General features: G+C 41.6%; 1 protein-coding gene across 1 annotated transcript in view; it reads right to left on the bottom strand.

Moving 5' to 3' along the window:
* Positions 1–13,458, bottom strand: part of LOC140726010 (uncharacterized) — a 529,984-nt gene that overhangs the window by 181,065 nt on the left and 335,461 nt on the right. The window contains exon 7 of the mRNA XM_073041909.1: positions 839–953. Within this exon, the coding sequence (XP_072898010.1) occupies positions 839–953 (115 nt within the window). The remainder of the gene's footprint in view (positions 1–838; positions 954–13,458) is intronic.

Below are 13,458 nucleotides of genomic sequence, written 5' to 3'. Positions count from 1 at the left end.
TGTACAATATATAAAGCTCTAGTAAGATGGTTCGCTGAAGAGATTAGGATGGTGTTTAAATAACTATTTTGATGCAGCTCAATCTTTATAAAGCTTGTTAAAGAACCTATTTGGCAATATTCTTTTTAAAATGTCTCTGAATTCATGTTTTGTGATGCCATTTTCTTATCTTGAATTAATTTTGAGTTTACTACATTCCATTATGCAAAATTTTATATATGTACATCTTATTTGAGTAGAATTTGTTTCCAGCGAAAGCTACAGTAACCTCATGTATACTCAAATGTCCTTTCACCTTGATAGTGATATAGAAATCTGCAAATTTGATCAGCTTGTACATCTTGGAAAAGCCTGCTGAATTTATTGATTATCATTTAATCTAAGACTGTAGAATAATTTTATTAAGAATCCATTATTATTAATACTTAATGTTTAAAAGTTTTTGGCCAAGATCAAGAAGTGCTGTTGTACAATCCTCTGTTGTGCCTATCTCATAAACTGTCTTCTGGAAGGGGGTTTGTTAGAAATAAAAAATTACAAGGCAACATGGTTTTCCTTAAAAACAACTATAATCTTACGACTTATCTTAAGATTTTAATAAACATAAATATTTCACTTATTTTTATATGAGAGAGAGAGAGAGAGAGAGAGAGAGAGAGAGAGAGAGAGAGAGAGAGAGAGAGAGAGAGAGAGAGAGAGAGAGAGAGAGAGAGAGAGAGAGAGAGAGAGAGAGAGAGAGAGAGAGAGAGAGAGAGAGAAGAAAGAAAAACAATCACTTATTTTTCTAGTTACAAAATTCCAAAAGTTTCTTATGTTTTCTATGTCAATTTGTTCTTACCGGAGATGAGTAGATGTGGCCATCAGTTCCACATACAGGATGAGGATGAACTACTGGACATGGTTTGCAGTTTGATCCTTTCCGTTGCTTGTGGGCCATATTGGTCACTTTCATACTGAACAAAATATAAGGTGTGAAAAGGTAATTTACTTCCCCATTGTATTTAAATAATTAACATTAAGTAGAGATACAGCAACGTTTGCATTCATAGCAAAAATTAAGACAAAAAGTCAAGACAACTGAAACTCATTGTGCTTTTAACTTTATTTTAAATATCCAATTTAATTTAAGTAACTATAATGTATATCATTGCTGCCTATTTGCCTGGAATATGAATCCAAATCTTTATAACATCAACTACTCTCCTAATTTAATTTCATATTTACTTTTTGCTGTTTTAAATTTATGAATATTTTAGTATATTGAAGTAATACTCTAGGTTTCCAGTATGCAATATTTTACATAGTTTGAAGAGTTCCTTGCTAAAAGTGAAAGATTATAAATATATGCACCCCAGTTCAGAGTTTTCTGGTTCTGTACAGAAACAATACAATTCTACAAATTTAGGTTTAGAGGATGGCATTTAAATGCCAGAAAAATTACACAGACTTCTGTCCTTGAATATTTAACCATGATGCTACATTTTTTGGCTTAATATCACAACATTCTATTTTAATTGCTTTGCCTTCAATCGCTGGCATTATTTTAATGTCTCTATATCCCAATTAATTTTAATTTACTGTGTATTTATGATGTATGAACACTTGACAAGTGCATAATATTACATATTTATTAAGATTGTGTCAATTGCTTACTGACTGCCAGTTTCATGACCAATCTAAACACTTTTGCAGTCTTTCCATATTTTCTCCAGTTATTTTAAACTACTGGAAACTTAACAGTTCCATTTTGTTTCATTTTACAGGTCATGAATGTAAATAGAAAAAAAACATGATTGAAGCATGAAGACACTGCTAAACTCCATTCAACACTCTTCCTTAAGGTGGCTGTGGTGTGTTGACTATTCGTTCCAATGATGTGCCATCCACTAGGACTTGATCTTAAAATTACAATGACACACTTGAATGTAAGTTGGATTCACTAGCCATGTTATTGCAACCAGATCTACATGCGTGCTACAGATATCAAAGATTGCATCCATGTGTTTTGAAATACATGTTCTATTGGAGGGAGAATAATAGATGTTCAGCAGTGTTGAGCAGAAGACAAGTGATATAGAAGTTATAAAGTTTACATAGAAACATAGAAAGCCTACAGCACAATACAGGCCCTTCGGCACATAAAGTTGTGCCAGACAGGTCCCTACCTTAGAAATTACTCGGCTTACCCATAGCCCTCTATTTTTCTAAGCTCCATGTACCTATTCAAAAATCTCTTAAAAGACCCTATTGCATCTGCCTCCACCACAGTTGCCGGCAGCCCATTCCACAAACTCACCACTCTGAGTAAAAAAAAATTACCACTGACATCTCCTCTGTACCTACTCCCAAGCACCTCAAACATGTGGCCTCTTGTGGCAACCATTTCAGCCCTGGGAAAAAGCCTCTGACCATCCACACCATCAATGCCTCTCATCATCTTATACACTTTAATTTTAAATAGTCCAAGGTATATATTTTGGTTTACAGAAAATCATTTGGAAAGGACAAGAGAACATATTTAACATGCTGAATAGAAACACTTTTTGATCGGTGATCTGGGAATGCCGAAACTTAATTTTTCTTGAAGCCAGTTTGCAGTTGAAAATATTAGTTTCTCACCATAACCTTTATGCACACATCAACGTTACTTTACTGTTTTTCAATATCCATCAGAAACACTTAACTTGAAACATCTTTGTTTACGCTGATCAGCCGCCTTCCCACTACAAATGAATTCAGAAACTTAAGGAACCTGAACCCCTTTTATACTGGGAAAAAAAGTGTCTAGTTCTGAGGCTACATCCTCACTACGCCGGATAAATCCGTAAACGAAGCTTTTTCTCTTCGTTTTTACCCTCCGTCCACGCTAAAACGGCGTTTTCATCTCCTGAAACTGGAGCTTTTCCAAAATGCTTTCCAAGGTGGATATTTTTGAAAACACTGCTCGGGCAGATCAGTGTGGACAGCGTAACCGGAGACTTTTGAAAATGCTATCAGACTGCAGCGCGCTATTTCATTGTTTTCTTGAATGCAACCTAACAATTTCAGAACAGACAGCAAAGAGACTGAAGCCAGAAGAGTTAGAAATGTACTCAACAAATAATTTGACCCATAACTTACTGAATAAATAAGTATACCGTACTCACTTTGCCGTTTTCTGTCCTTGCTCGTATGAAGGTGGTTTACCTATTTATGCAAGTACTTCTCTGACAATAGATGTACAACAGCCTAATGTAACATTGTATGGAAATACAAGATAACACTGATGCAGACATGTTTTATACATTTAACAAGGAGCTTTATTAATGCAACAGAGTTAGTCAGTTTTTCAATGTTCGTCGTCAGCCGGGTCAATCTATCCGTGAACTCCCTGTCGGTTGCCGCCGTATGCTCCAGTATTTGTTTTTTTTAAGTTTTAAGTTCTCCTGCGCGAGAGCCAACAGCTGTCCGTCGTTTTAAGTTTTTCTAGTCTGTAACTACACAAACGCGCACTTTTATGGCAAGATTCGACACCAAATATGTCGCTTGTTTTCGGTAGATTCGCCGAAATCTCCATTTCAGTGTGGATAGAGATATTTTCAAAAACGCATAGTGTGGACGGCTATCGTTTTTATGCGAAACCGGCGTTTTCAAAATTATCCGGTCTAGTGTGGATGTAGCCTGAGTGTTGGGAGTGAATGAAATACAATAAAACAAAAGGAAAGCAAAATAAAATGCATTCCTTGCTTTAGCAAAGAAAAGCACGAGAGGAAGAGTAAAAGAGGTATTAATGACTTTGGAGTGAAAAGGAGCTGTGAAGGGAAAAGACTTTTTGGACAGCTGAAGTGGCAGAAAGTTAAAATGCATTATGGCAGAAGTTTCCAAAACTGTGAATAGTGATCTGCTGAATATGGATGCTGGAGAGATAGACAGTCAAGTAAATGAAATCTCATTAAAATTATGGGAGTGGAAGTACCTCCCAAGTGTTCAAAGTTCTTCTTCGGTTGTCCATTGGAATCCGATGACGACGCCCACTCCTTTAACAGTGAGATCTTTGATGACTATACAGTCCTATCCTGGACCCACAAGTTCTATTGCAGGTGGGACATTTATATGTGGTAGTGGTGGGAACCATAGCTGCATTTGTCCTGGCTCTCTTTTGCTGTCTTCTGGTTGTTCTTTCTATCTGCAGAATACGAACCCCGTCCCTACACAGTTGTCGCCAAGTGTTACAGTCAGCAGCAACATCCTCCAGGTCCTCGGGTCTGGTCTTGCACTTCCTTAAAGCATTCTTCATCTGATTCTTATAGCGTTTCTTCGGCCCTCCAGCTGAGCATTGACCACGATGCAGCTGGCCGTATAACACTCTGCGGGGTAGCCGACATGGGAGCATCCTTATCACGTGTCCCACCCACTGCAGCTGACGCTGGGTGATCATGGCCTCAATACTTCTGCAGTTGGTCTTTACAAGTACTTCAGTGTGAGGCACCCGCTCACGCCAAGTAATTCCCAGGATGTGCTGAAGGCAGCTTATGTGGAAGGGCTCCAAGGACTCGATGTGATGGCTGTAGGTTACCCAAGCTTCACAGCCATAAAGGAGGGTGGTGACACAGACAGCTTGGTATACAGCGACCTTTGTGGAGGGACAAAGGCTCCTGTTCCGAAAGACTCTAAAGTTCAAAGTACATTTATTATGAACGTAAAACTTTGAGATTCTTCTCTTAACAGGCAACCACGAAACAAAGAAATCCAAAGAGACCACAAAAAAAATGATTAAACACCAAATGTGCAGAGAAAAATAAACACAAATTGCACAAACAATAACTACAAGCAAATAATGATTTGAACTGATGTTCACAAAGAGTCCAAAATCCATAGTCCAGTGCAGAGTTGGGTAAACGTGGTGGAGCAGCGAGCTGAACCAGCCCTTTCCTTGCTTCAGGTTCCGATACCCTGACCTTTTCAAACTTGCCTAGCGCCTAAATCAACGCCCAAACATCAAGTTCAACACCCTTGATATGGTCTGGGGTCTCAACTCTGACACCTCAATTCAGCCTGCATGCAACCTTTCCAATTTGGCATGGCATTTAAGTCGATGGAACCTCAGTCTTCCTCGCTCTCAGCCAGCTCGTCTTGGTTCCACCACATCAAATTGCCACCAAGTCCAAAGGGAAGTTACAGACTGTTATTTGCAATCACTGCTTGCCAGGAAAAGTGTGATTAATAAAGTATTTAGTTGTTTTCCTTGTTTCATTAGCCACCAGCTAGAACTTGCTGAGACTCACCAGTGCCATCTAAAACCGGATGGTGCTACTGAAATGTGGTACCTTGGTTGAGGAAGACGGAAGACATTTTAGAAATGATGTCTGGAACATTGCCAGGTCAAATCAGATAAAATCGGAGAACATGGATTAAGGGCTAAGAATTTGTATGTACAGTATATATAGCACCACACATATGAAAATTAATGTTTCTGAATTGAATGTTTTCTGCATTAGATGTACATATTGGGATAACATTGTTAGCATAGCATTTAGAATGTGCCCAAGGGAAACTATGTCATATTGATCTAAAGCATGCCTGATATTAGACACTTATAACCAGGCTCCAAGCAGCTTGCTCTAAATCTGTGTGATTGCAGAGGGTCTCCCTGAGCAGGGCCCAGGCTGGCCACGGAAAATTAACTCAAATTATTTATCTAAGGTTATTTAATTACCAGCTCTTCTTCAGGTACCTCTCCATCCCACACACAGTACAAATCTCCAGATCCCTTAGCTCCTCATTCTCATCAAATTACTGTACTAACCAATTAACTGCCCTGTCAGAGTGTCCTAAAACACGCACCCCCACACACAAGTCTTCTCCTATATACAAAAACTTCCATCTCTTAGTTTGACTCTCCTCATTGCACTATTCACCAAGCCTCCGCATCACAGTCCCTGACTCTCACATCACCATCCCATCCATTGAGTGCTTGCTAGCCACGTCAACATAAATTTCTGCTACCTAATCTTATCCTGCACTCCCTCACTTGGATCTACCCACCACCCATCTCCTCCCACCTCCACTGTTTCCCTTCTGCAATCCCTGACTTGGGTCACCAATTTACCCAAGTGCATGTGAAGAGGCCTTTGTCAGAATGAGGATGATTCCGGAATGCTTAACACACACTTCAGGAGCATCTGAAATCCCCAATGGCAATTCATGACACAAGTTTGCATGCAATCAAAACTAGCAGAGACGTCTGACCTGGTATACGTTTTTGTGACATGGAATAGTAGTAGATCAGCAACACTGAAACTTGCATGTTAACTGTAGTATGAAGAATTTCTCGTTGGGAAGATTTTTGAAATGTTCAAGATGAAAAAGCATTTTTCAGAATAAACAACTACACATTAAGCACTTGCTTTAGTCAGTTGTACATTTGGTAGTAATCAAAACAAAATTGGCAGTGGTGCATTCCTAAGTGGAAGGATCAAAATAATAATTTTGAATCATCTGTTATAAACTTATGCAAATAAAATGTACTAATCTATGCCTTATTTGTGTTCAGAGAATGCCTGAGCACCCTCTCAGCAGACTGAAATTCACATATAATCTGCTTGCAAATCAATTATGGAACATCAAAAATAACAATAGCTATTTTTGCAACATACACAAAATACTGGAGGAACTCTGCAGGCCAGGCAGTATTTATAGATAAGAGCACAGTTGATGTTTCAGGCCAAGACCCGTCAACTGAAATGGAGAAAAAGGATGAGAAGTCAGGATAAGAAGGTAGGGAAGGGGAGGAAGAAATACAATGTAGTACGTGATAGGTGAAATCAGGAGTGGGGGAGGGGTGAAGTAAAGAGCTGAGAAGTCGATTGGTGAAAGAGATAAAGGGCTGGAGAAGGGAGGAATCTGATAGAGGACAGAAGGCCATGGAAGAAAGGGAAGTGGGAGGAACACCAGAGGAGGGTGATGGGCAGGTAAGGAGATAAGGTGACAGAGGGAACTGGTAATGGGGAATGGTGGTGGGGGGCTATTACCGGAAATTTGAGAAATTGAGGTTCATGTTATCAGGTTGGGGGTACCCAGATGGAATACAAGGTGTTGCCCCTCCAACTTGAGTGTGCCTCATCATGGCAGTAGTGGAGGCCATGGACTAACATGTTGGAAGGCGAATGGGAAGTATAATTAAAATGGGTGGCCACTGGGAGATCCTACTTTTTCTGGTGGATGGAGCATAGGTGCTTAGCAAAGCAGTCTCCGAATCTATGTCGGGTCTCACCGATATAAACTTGGAGTACCGGATACAGCAGATAAACCCAAGAGACTCAAAGTTTAAGTGTCCCCTCATCTGGAAGGACTGCTTGGGGCCCTGAATGGTAGTGATAGGTGTAGCACTTGTTCCGCTTGCAAGGATAAGTACCAGGAGGGAAATCTGTGGTGGGGGGGGACGAATGAACAGGGGAGTCGTGTAGGGAGCGATCCCTGCGGAAAGCATAAAGTTGGGGGAGGGAAAAATGTGATTGGTGGTGGGATCCCATTGGAGATGGTCGAAGTTATGCAGAATTGTGTGCTGGATGCATGTGGAGGCTGGTGGGGTGGTAGGTGAGGTCAAGAGGAATCCTATCCCTGCTTGTGTGGTGGGAGGATAGGATAAGAGCAGACGTGTGTGGAATGGAAGAGATGCGGTTGAGGGCAGCATTGATGCTGAGGAAGGGAAGCCCCTTTCTTTGAAGGAGGACATCTCCTTCGTTCTGGAATGAAAAGCCTCATCCTGAGAGCAGATGCGGCAGAGACAAAGGAATTGAGAGAAAGGGACGGCACTTTTATAAGTAACAGAGTGAGAAGAGGTATAGTCCAGGTAGCTATGGGAGTCTCTGGGTTTATAAAAGACATCAGTAGATAAGCTGTCTCCCAGAGAGAGAGAGAGAGAGATCGAAAAGGGGAGGGAGCTGTCAGAAATGGACCAGATAAAATTGAGAACAGGGTGGAATTTGGAGGCAAAGTTGATAAAGTCGCCAAGCTCTGTATGGGTGCAGGAAGCAGTCATAGATATCGCATAGAAACAGTTGGGGAGTGTAGGCTTGGAACACAGACTGTTCCGCATACTCAACAAAAAGGCAGGCAAAGATGGGACCCATGCGAGTGCCCACGGCTACACCTTCTGTTTGAAGGAAGTGGGAGGAGCTGAAGGAGAAACTATTGAGAGTGGAGACCAGTTCTACCAAATGAAGGAGAATGGTGGGGGAGGGGAACTGGTTGGGTCTGGTGTGCAGAAAGAAACAGAGAACTCTGAGGCCTTCCTGGTGGGGGATGGAGGTGTATAGGGACTGGACATCCATAGTGAAAATAAGATGCTTGGGGCCAGGGAACTTGAAATCATTGAAAGATCCAAAGCATGTGAAGTGTCATGGATAGAGGTAGGAAGGGAATGAATCGGGGTGGGGCGGGGGATAAAACAGAGTCGAGGTATGTCGATACAAGTTCGGTGAGGCAGGAGCAAGCAGAAACAATGGGTCTACTTGGACAGGCAGGCTTGTGGATCTTGGGTAGGAGGTAGAAATGGGAGGTGCGGGATGCAGTAACTATGAGGTTGGTGGCAGTGGATGGGAAATCCTCAGATCGGTGATGGTCAATAAGGTCTGTGATGGTGTGGGAGACAATGGCCTTAGTGGGGTCCTGTTTGAGGGGCAAGTAAGAGGAGGTGTCTGAAAGTTGTTGCCTGGCCTCTCAAAGTTGAGGTCAGTCCACCAGACTACTACAGCTACTACCTCCCTTACTTGTGGGATTGATGATGAGGTTAGGATTAGCGCAGAGAAAGTAGAGAGCAGTATGTCCTGTGGTTGGGATTGGAGAGGGGAGTGAAGTTGAGATGATTAACGTCCCATCGGCATTTGGCAATGAAAAGATCCAGAGCCGGCAGATGACCAGAGCAGGGTATCCAGGAAAAGGAGGAGGGTTAAAGATGGGAGAAGGGAGTCATCATGTGGGCTGGAGGTAGTAGGCATGGAGACGGAGGTGGCAGAAGAAGAGCTCAGTATAATGGTGGGTGCGGAAATCACTGTGGTGTGGACGAAGGGGGACAAAGGTGAGGCCCTTACTGAGGACAGAATGTTGTGCTTCAGAGAGGGGAAGGCCAGAGGGGATGGTGAAGACCCGGCATAGATGAAAGTGGCAATCAGAGAGGGGAAGGAGAGAGAATATAAAATATGATGATAAACTAGCCAACAATAAAAGTGTAGACTATTTTCTAAATGGGGCACAAATTCAGAAATCACAGGTGCAAGACTTGGAGTCCTACTTCCAGATTCTCTAGGTTAACTTGTAGGGCAAGGGAGAATATGGTTGAAAGAAAACTTTAACCATGATGAAATGGCAGAGCAGACTCAATGGGCTGAATGGCCTAATTCTGCTCCTATGTTTTATGTTATTATGCATATCTTTTCTTGGTGGGAGTTCACATAGTTGACATAGACATTGACAACATAGGTAGGCCTAGAAAGGAACGTAATTGAGGTTGGCATGGCAGCACAGCAGTCTGTGTAATGCTTTTACAGCACCAGCAACCCGGGTTCAATTCTCCCGCAACCTGTGAGGAGTTTACATGTTCTACCTGTGGCCACGTGGGTTTCCTCCAGGTGCTCCACCTTCCTCCTATGTTCCAAATGCATACAGGTTTGTAGGTTATTTAATCACATGGATGTAACTGGGCAGTGTGGGCTGGCTGGGCCAGAGAGAACTGTGCCCATGCAGTATATTACTGCTGTATGTTAATTATCCCTCTCATCCCCCTGCAATATATTTTAAAAATCCTAGAATGCAAGCCCGCAAAGGTCAGACTGTGAAACACTCAATCAACGTCCATCAAAATAATTGTTGGAGTGGCTCTTCACGGTGGTGTGTTGACCAAGATTTCCACACAAAGTTCAGATCTGGTTCATCTGTGGCAGCAAAACTGTTCAAATTCTAAGATAAAAATAGAAGCAGATGTAGTATGAGACACATTTTGTACTGGTATGTACAGTTTAATAAAAAGGATGGGGCATCTTGTGTTGCTGGCTATCAGTCTGATTTACAGACAAAAGTGATTTCCAGACAATGATCATTAGGAAGTAAAAGGCTGTTGCTTTCGAAGACCAGTGAAGGCTGAAGGAGGCAGCCACTTATCAAGCACTGCAATACAACTCAGTGAGAAGCAGTGCCTTGGACATTCCATTAAATTATGTTCCTGTGACACTCGTACTTTCTCAAGTACTGCAGGCTGAGACAAGCAACCTAGGGCTCTAAATTGCATCTCCTTTTGCAAGAATGAATGTGTGAGATATTTTGTATCGAAGGAGAAGAATAAAGAATAGATTGCATTTCATCATAAGGGAAAAATATATATTTTGAGAAGCAGGCATTTTAAAGATTGTGTATAGCACAAAATCAAATTATTTTTAAAGCACATTTGAATTTGAATCAGAATCAGGTTTCTCATCACTGAAATATGTCATGAAATGTGTTGTTTTGTGCCAGCAGTACAGCGCTGTACACAAGTGATAAAGCATTAGACATAGGAGCAGAATTCGGCTACTTGGCCCATCGAGTCTGCTCTGCCATTCAGTCATGGCTGATCCTCTTTTCTCCGCCTCAGCCCCACTCCCTGGCCTTCTCCCATAACCTCTGATGCGTCCAATCAAGAACTTACCAAGCTGCCTTAAATACACCCAACAACCTGGCCTTTACAATGTCTGTGGTAACAAATTTCTTAATTTCACCACCCTCTGGCTAAAGAAATGTTTTTCATAGTGGCTTTAAATGGATACCCCTCTATCCTAAGGCTGTGTCCTCTTGTCCTAGACTCCCCCCCCCCCCCCCCCGTGGGAAACATCCTTTCACATTTACTCTCTCCAGGCCTTTCAACATTCAAAAGGTTTCAATGAGATCCTCCTTCATCCTTATAAATTCCAGCGAGTACAGACCCAGAGCTATCAAATGTTCCTCATGTGATAAACCTTTCATTACTGGAATCATCTGGTCAATCTCCTCTGAAACTTCTCCAATGCCAGTACATCTTTTCTTTGATGAGGAGCCCAAAACTGTTCACAATACTCAAGGTGAGGCCTCACCAGTACCTTATAAAGCCTCAGCATCACATCCCTGCTCTTGTATTCTAGACAACTTGAAATGAATGCTAACATTGTATTTGCCTTCCTCACCACTGATCCTACCTGCAACTTAACCTTTAAGGTGATCTGCACAAGGACTCCAAGTCCCTTTGCATCTTAGACTTTTGGATTTTCTCCCATTTAGAAAATAGTCTGCACATTTATTTCTACCATCAAAGTGCATGACCATGCATTTTCCAACATTGTATTTCACTATATTTCATATAAAAATGTAAATGGCAATGCATAAATAAATAAATATAGAGCAAAAGAATGAGGCAGCGTCCATGGACAGCTCAGAAAGTTAATAGCGGAGCTGAAGAAGCTGTTTCTAAAGCATCGAGTTTTGTCCTTAGGCTCCTGGACCTCCTTACTGATGGTAGTAATGAGAAGAGGACATTTCCTGGGTGGTGGGTGTCATTAATGATGAATGGCGCCTTTCCAAGCCATCACCTTTTGAAGATGTCCTTGATGCTGGGGAGACTGACGACATGAAACAACTGGCTGAGTTTACAGCCCTCTGTGGCTTTTTCTGATCCTGTACATTGGTGCCTCTTTACCAGGAGGTGATGTAACCAGTTAGAATGTTCTTCATGGTACATATGTAGAAATTTACTGAAACCTCTTCAAACTCCTAATGAAGTATAGCTGCTGACATGTATTTACATTAATATGTTGGGCCCAGGATAAATCTTCAGAGACGTTGACACCCAGGAACTTGAAACTATTCGCCCTTTCCACTTCTGGGACTGGTGTTCCACACTGCTCTATGTTAAATGCTCAAAGTCATTAAGACACTTCCCTTAAGCGGTGAGGCATTTCCTTCTTTATAAGAAAAGCAGTAAGGTCAGAGCAGGTGTACAGCTGAGTCCAGCCTGAATGCTTTCAGAATTTATAGTGCACATACATATCACACTAACAAGTCTCCAGGTGAATTTCAAACTGTGAGTCAGTCAGAAATGTTATCACTCTTAGAATTCATTGTGTTCAGTACAGAGTCCAATGAAACAAAACTAAATTCTTGTTGATGTGGCATAGCTGAAGCCTCTAAGCGTCAGCTGATTATTCGACCTCCATTTACTGAGGCTTCTCATAGAACAGGCAATTCAACAAGACACGTTAGTAAGGTTGAATGCACAGGGGTTTCACACTATCCAGAATAATTGATAAGTTAATCAAGACACATTAGAAGGGCAGCACAGTGATAAAGCTGCTGTCTCACAGCAGTCTCAATTGCTGTCTCAATCCTAATCTCTGGCATGGTCTGTGCAGATTTTCCATGTTTATCTTGTATCTATATGGGTTTCCCATTGGAATCTCACATTTCCTCCCATATACCAAAGATGTACTGTTCGCTGTAAGATACCACTCTATGTAGGTATGTACTAGTGTAGTTTGGTACTGGGAGGTTAACTGTTTACTGTAAGATATAATTCAGTGTCGGTTTGTACTGATATGGTGTGATACTGGTAAGTTAATTGGTTACTGAAAGATACCACTCAGTGAGGGCTTGTACTAGTATGATGTGGAACTGGTAGGTTAATTGTTTACTGTGAGATACCACTCAGTATTGGTCTACAGCTGAAGAACTGGAGGGGGGTGGGGGGTTGATGAGAATGTGAGAGAGAATATGTAACCGTGAATTTGGTGGGAGGGATTGGTATTAATGCAATAGCTCTAAGAACAGCAATGGACTCAATGGATTGAATTAACTTCTACTATATAACAAAGATGTAAAATGAAATCTCAACATTGTTCCTTTTACCTCTACCATTTCCAGTCCCTCACTAGTAATACCCTGGAAATCATTAATGGCTGGGAATTAGTGTATTCAAGGCAGTTTCTGTGGGTGCAAAACATAACGGAGACTGTGTTTGCTCAGTGAGGCACTCAACTCCTTGTCTGCATCAAGAAAACAAGTCATGGCTGCAACAGAGAAATGCTGCCTCTATGCTCAGATCCAAATTCACACAAAAATGCTTTCACAGTCAACATGAAGCAGCCCACTCTCAACGCCATTCCCTGAACTACAGCGAGATTATAGGTGACCTTGAAGGTCCTGTGTTTGGACAGGAAAGGCAGTTGGCTGAGGACATCTAACAGTGTTGGGCGATGAATAATGTCATCCTGACAGTGGGAGCAAATTAATATTTCTCAGAATGCCTCATGAGTCATGATCAGAATGAACAATCCTAATATTGTTTTCAGAAGAGGGATTGCTGGTACAGCACAGAATCCTCAAAGCTCTTGCAAATACTAGAAACTAGAATATATTGGCAGCCAGATGACCTTGCATGGCACGTCAGTTTCCACTGTCACATGTTTACGTCTGCTGCTT

Source organism: Hemitrygon akajei, chromosome 4 (assembly GCF_048418815.1).
Source record: "Hemitrygon akajei chromosome 4, sHemAka1.3, whole genome shotgun sequence".
In the NCBI taxonomy this organism is placed as follows: domain Eukaryota; kingdom Metazoa; phylum Chordata; class Chondrichthyes; order Myliobatiformes; family Dasyatidae; genus Hemitrygon; species Hemitrygon akajei.
The sequence above is the reverse complement of the archived record's forward strand: the minus strand, read 5'-3'. Positions and strand labels throughout refer to the sequence as shown.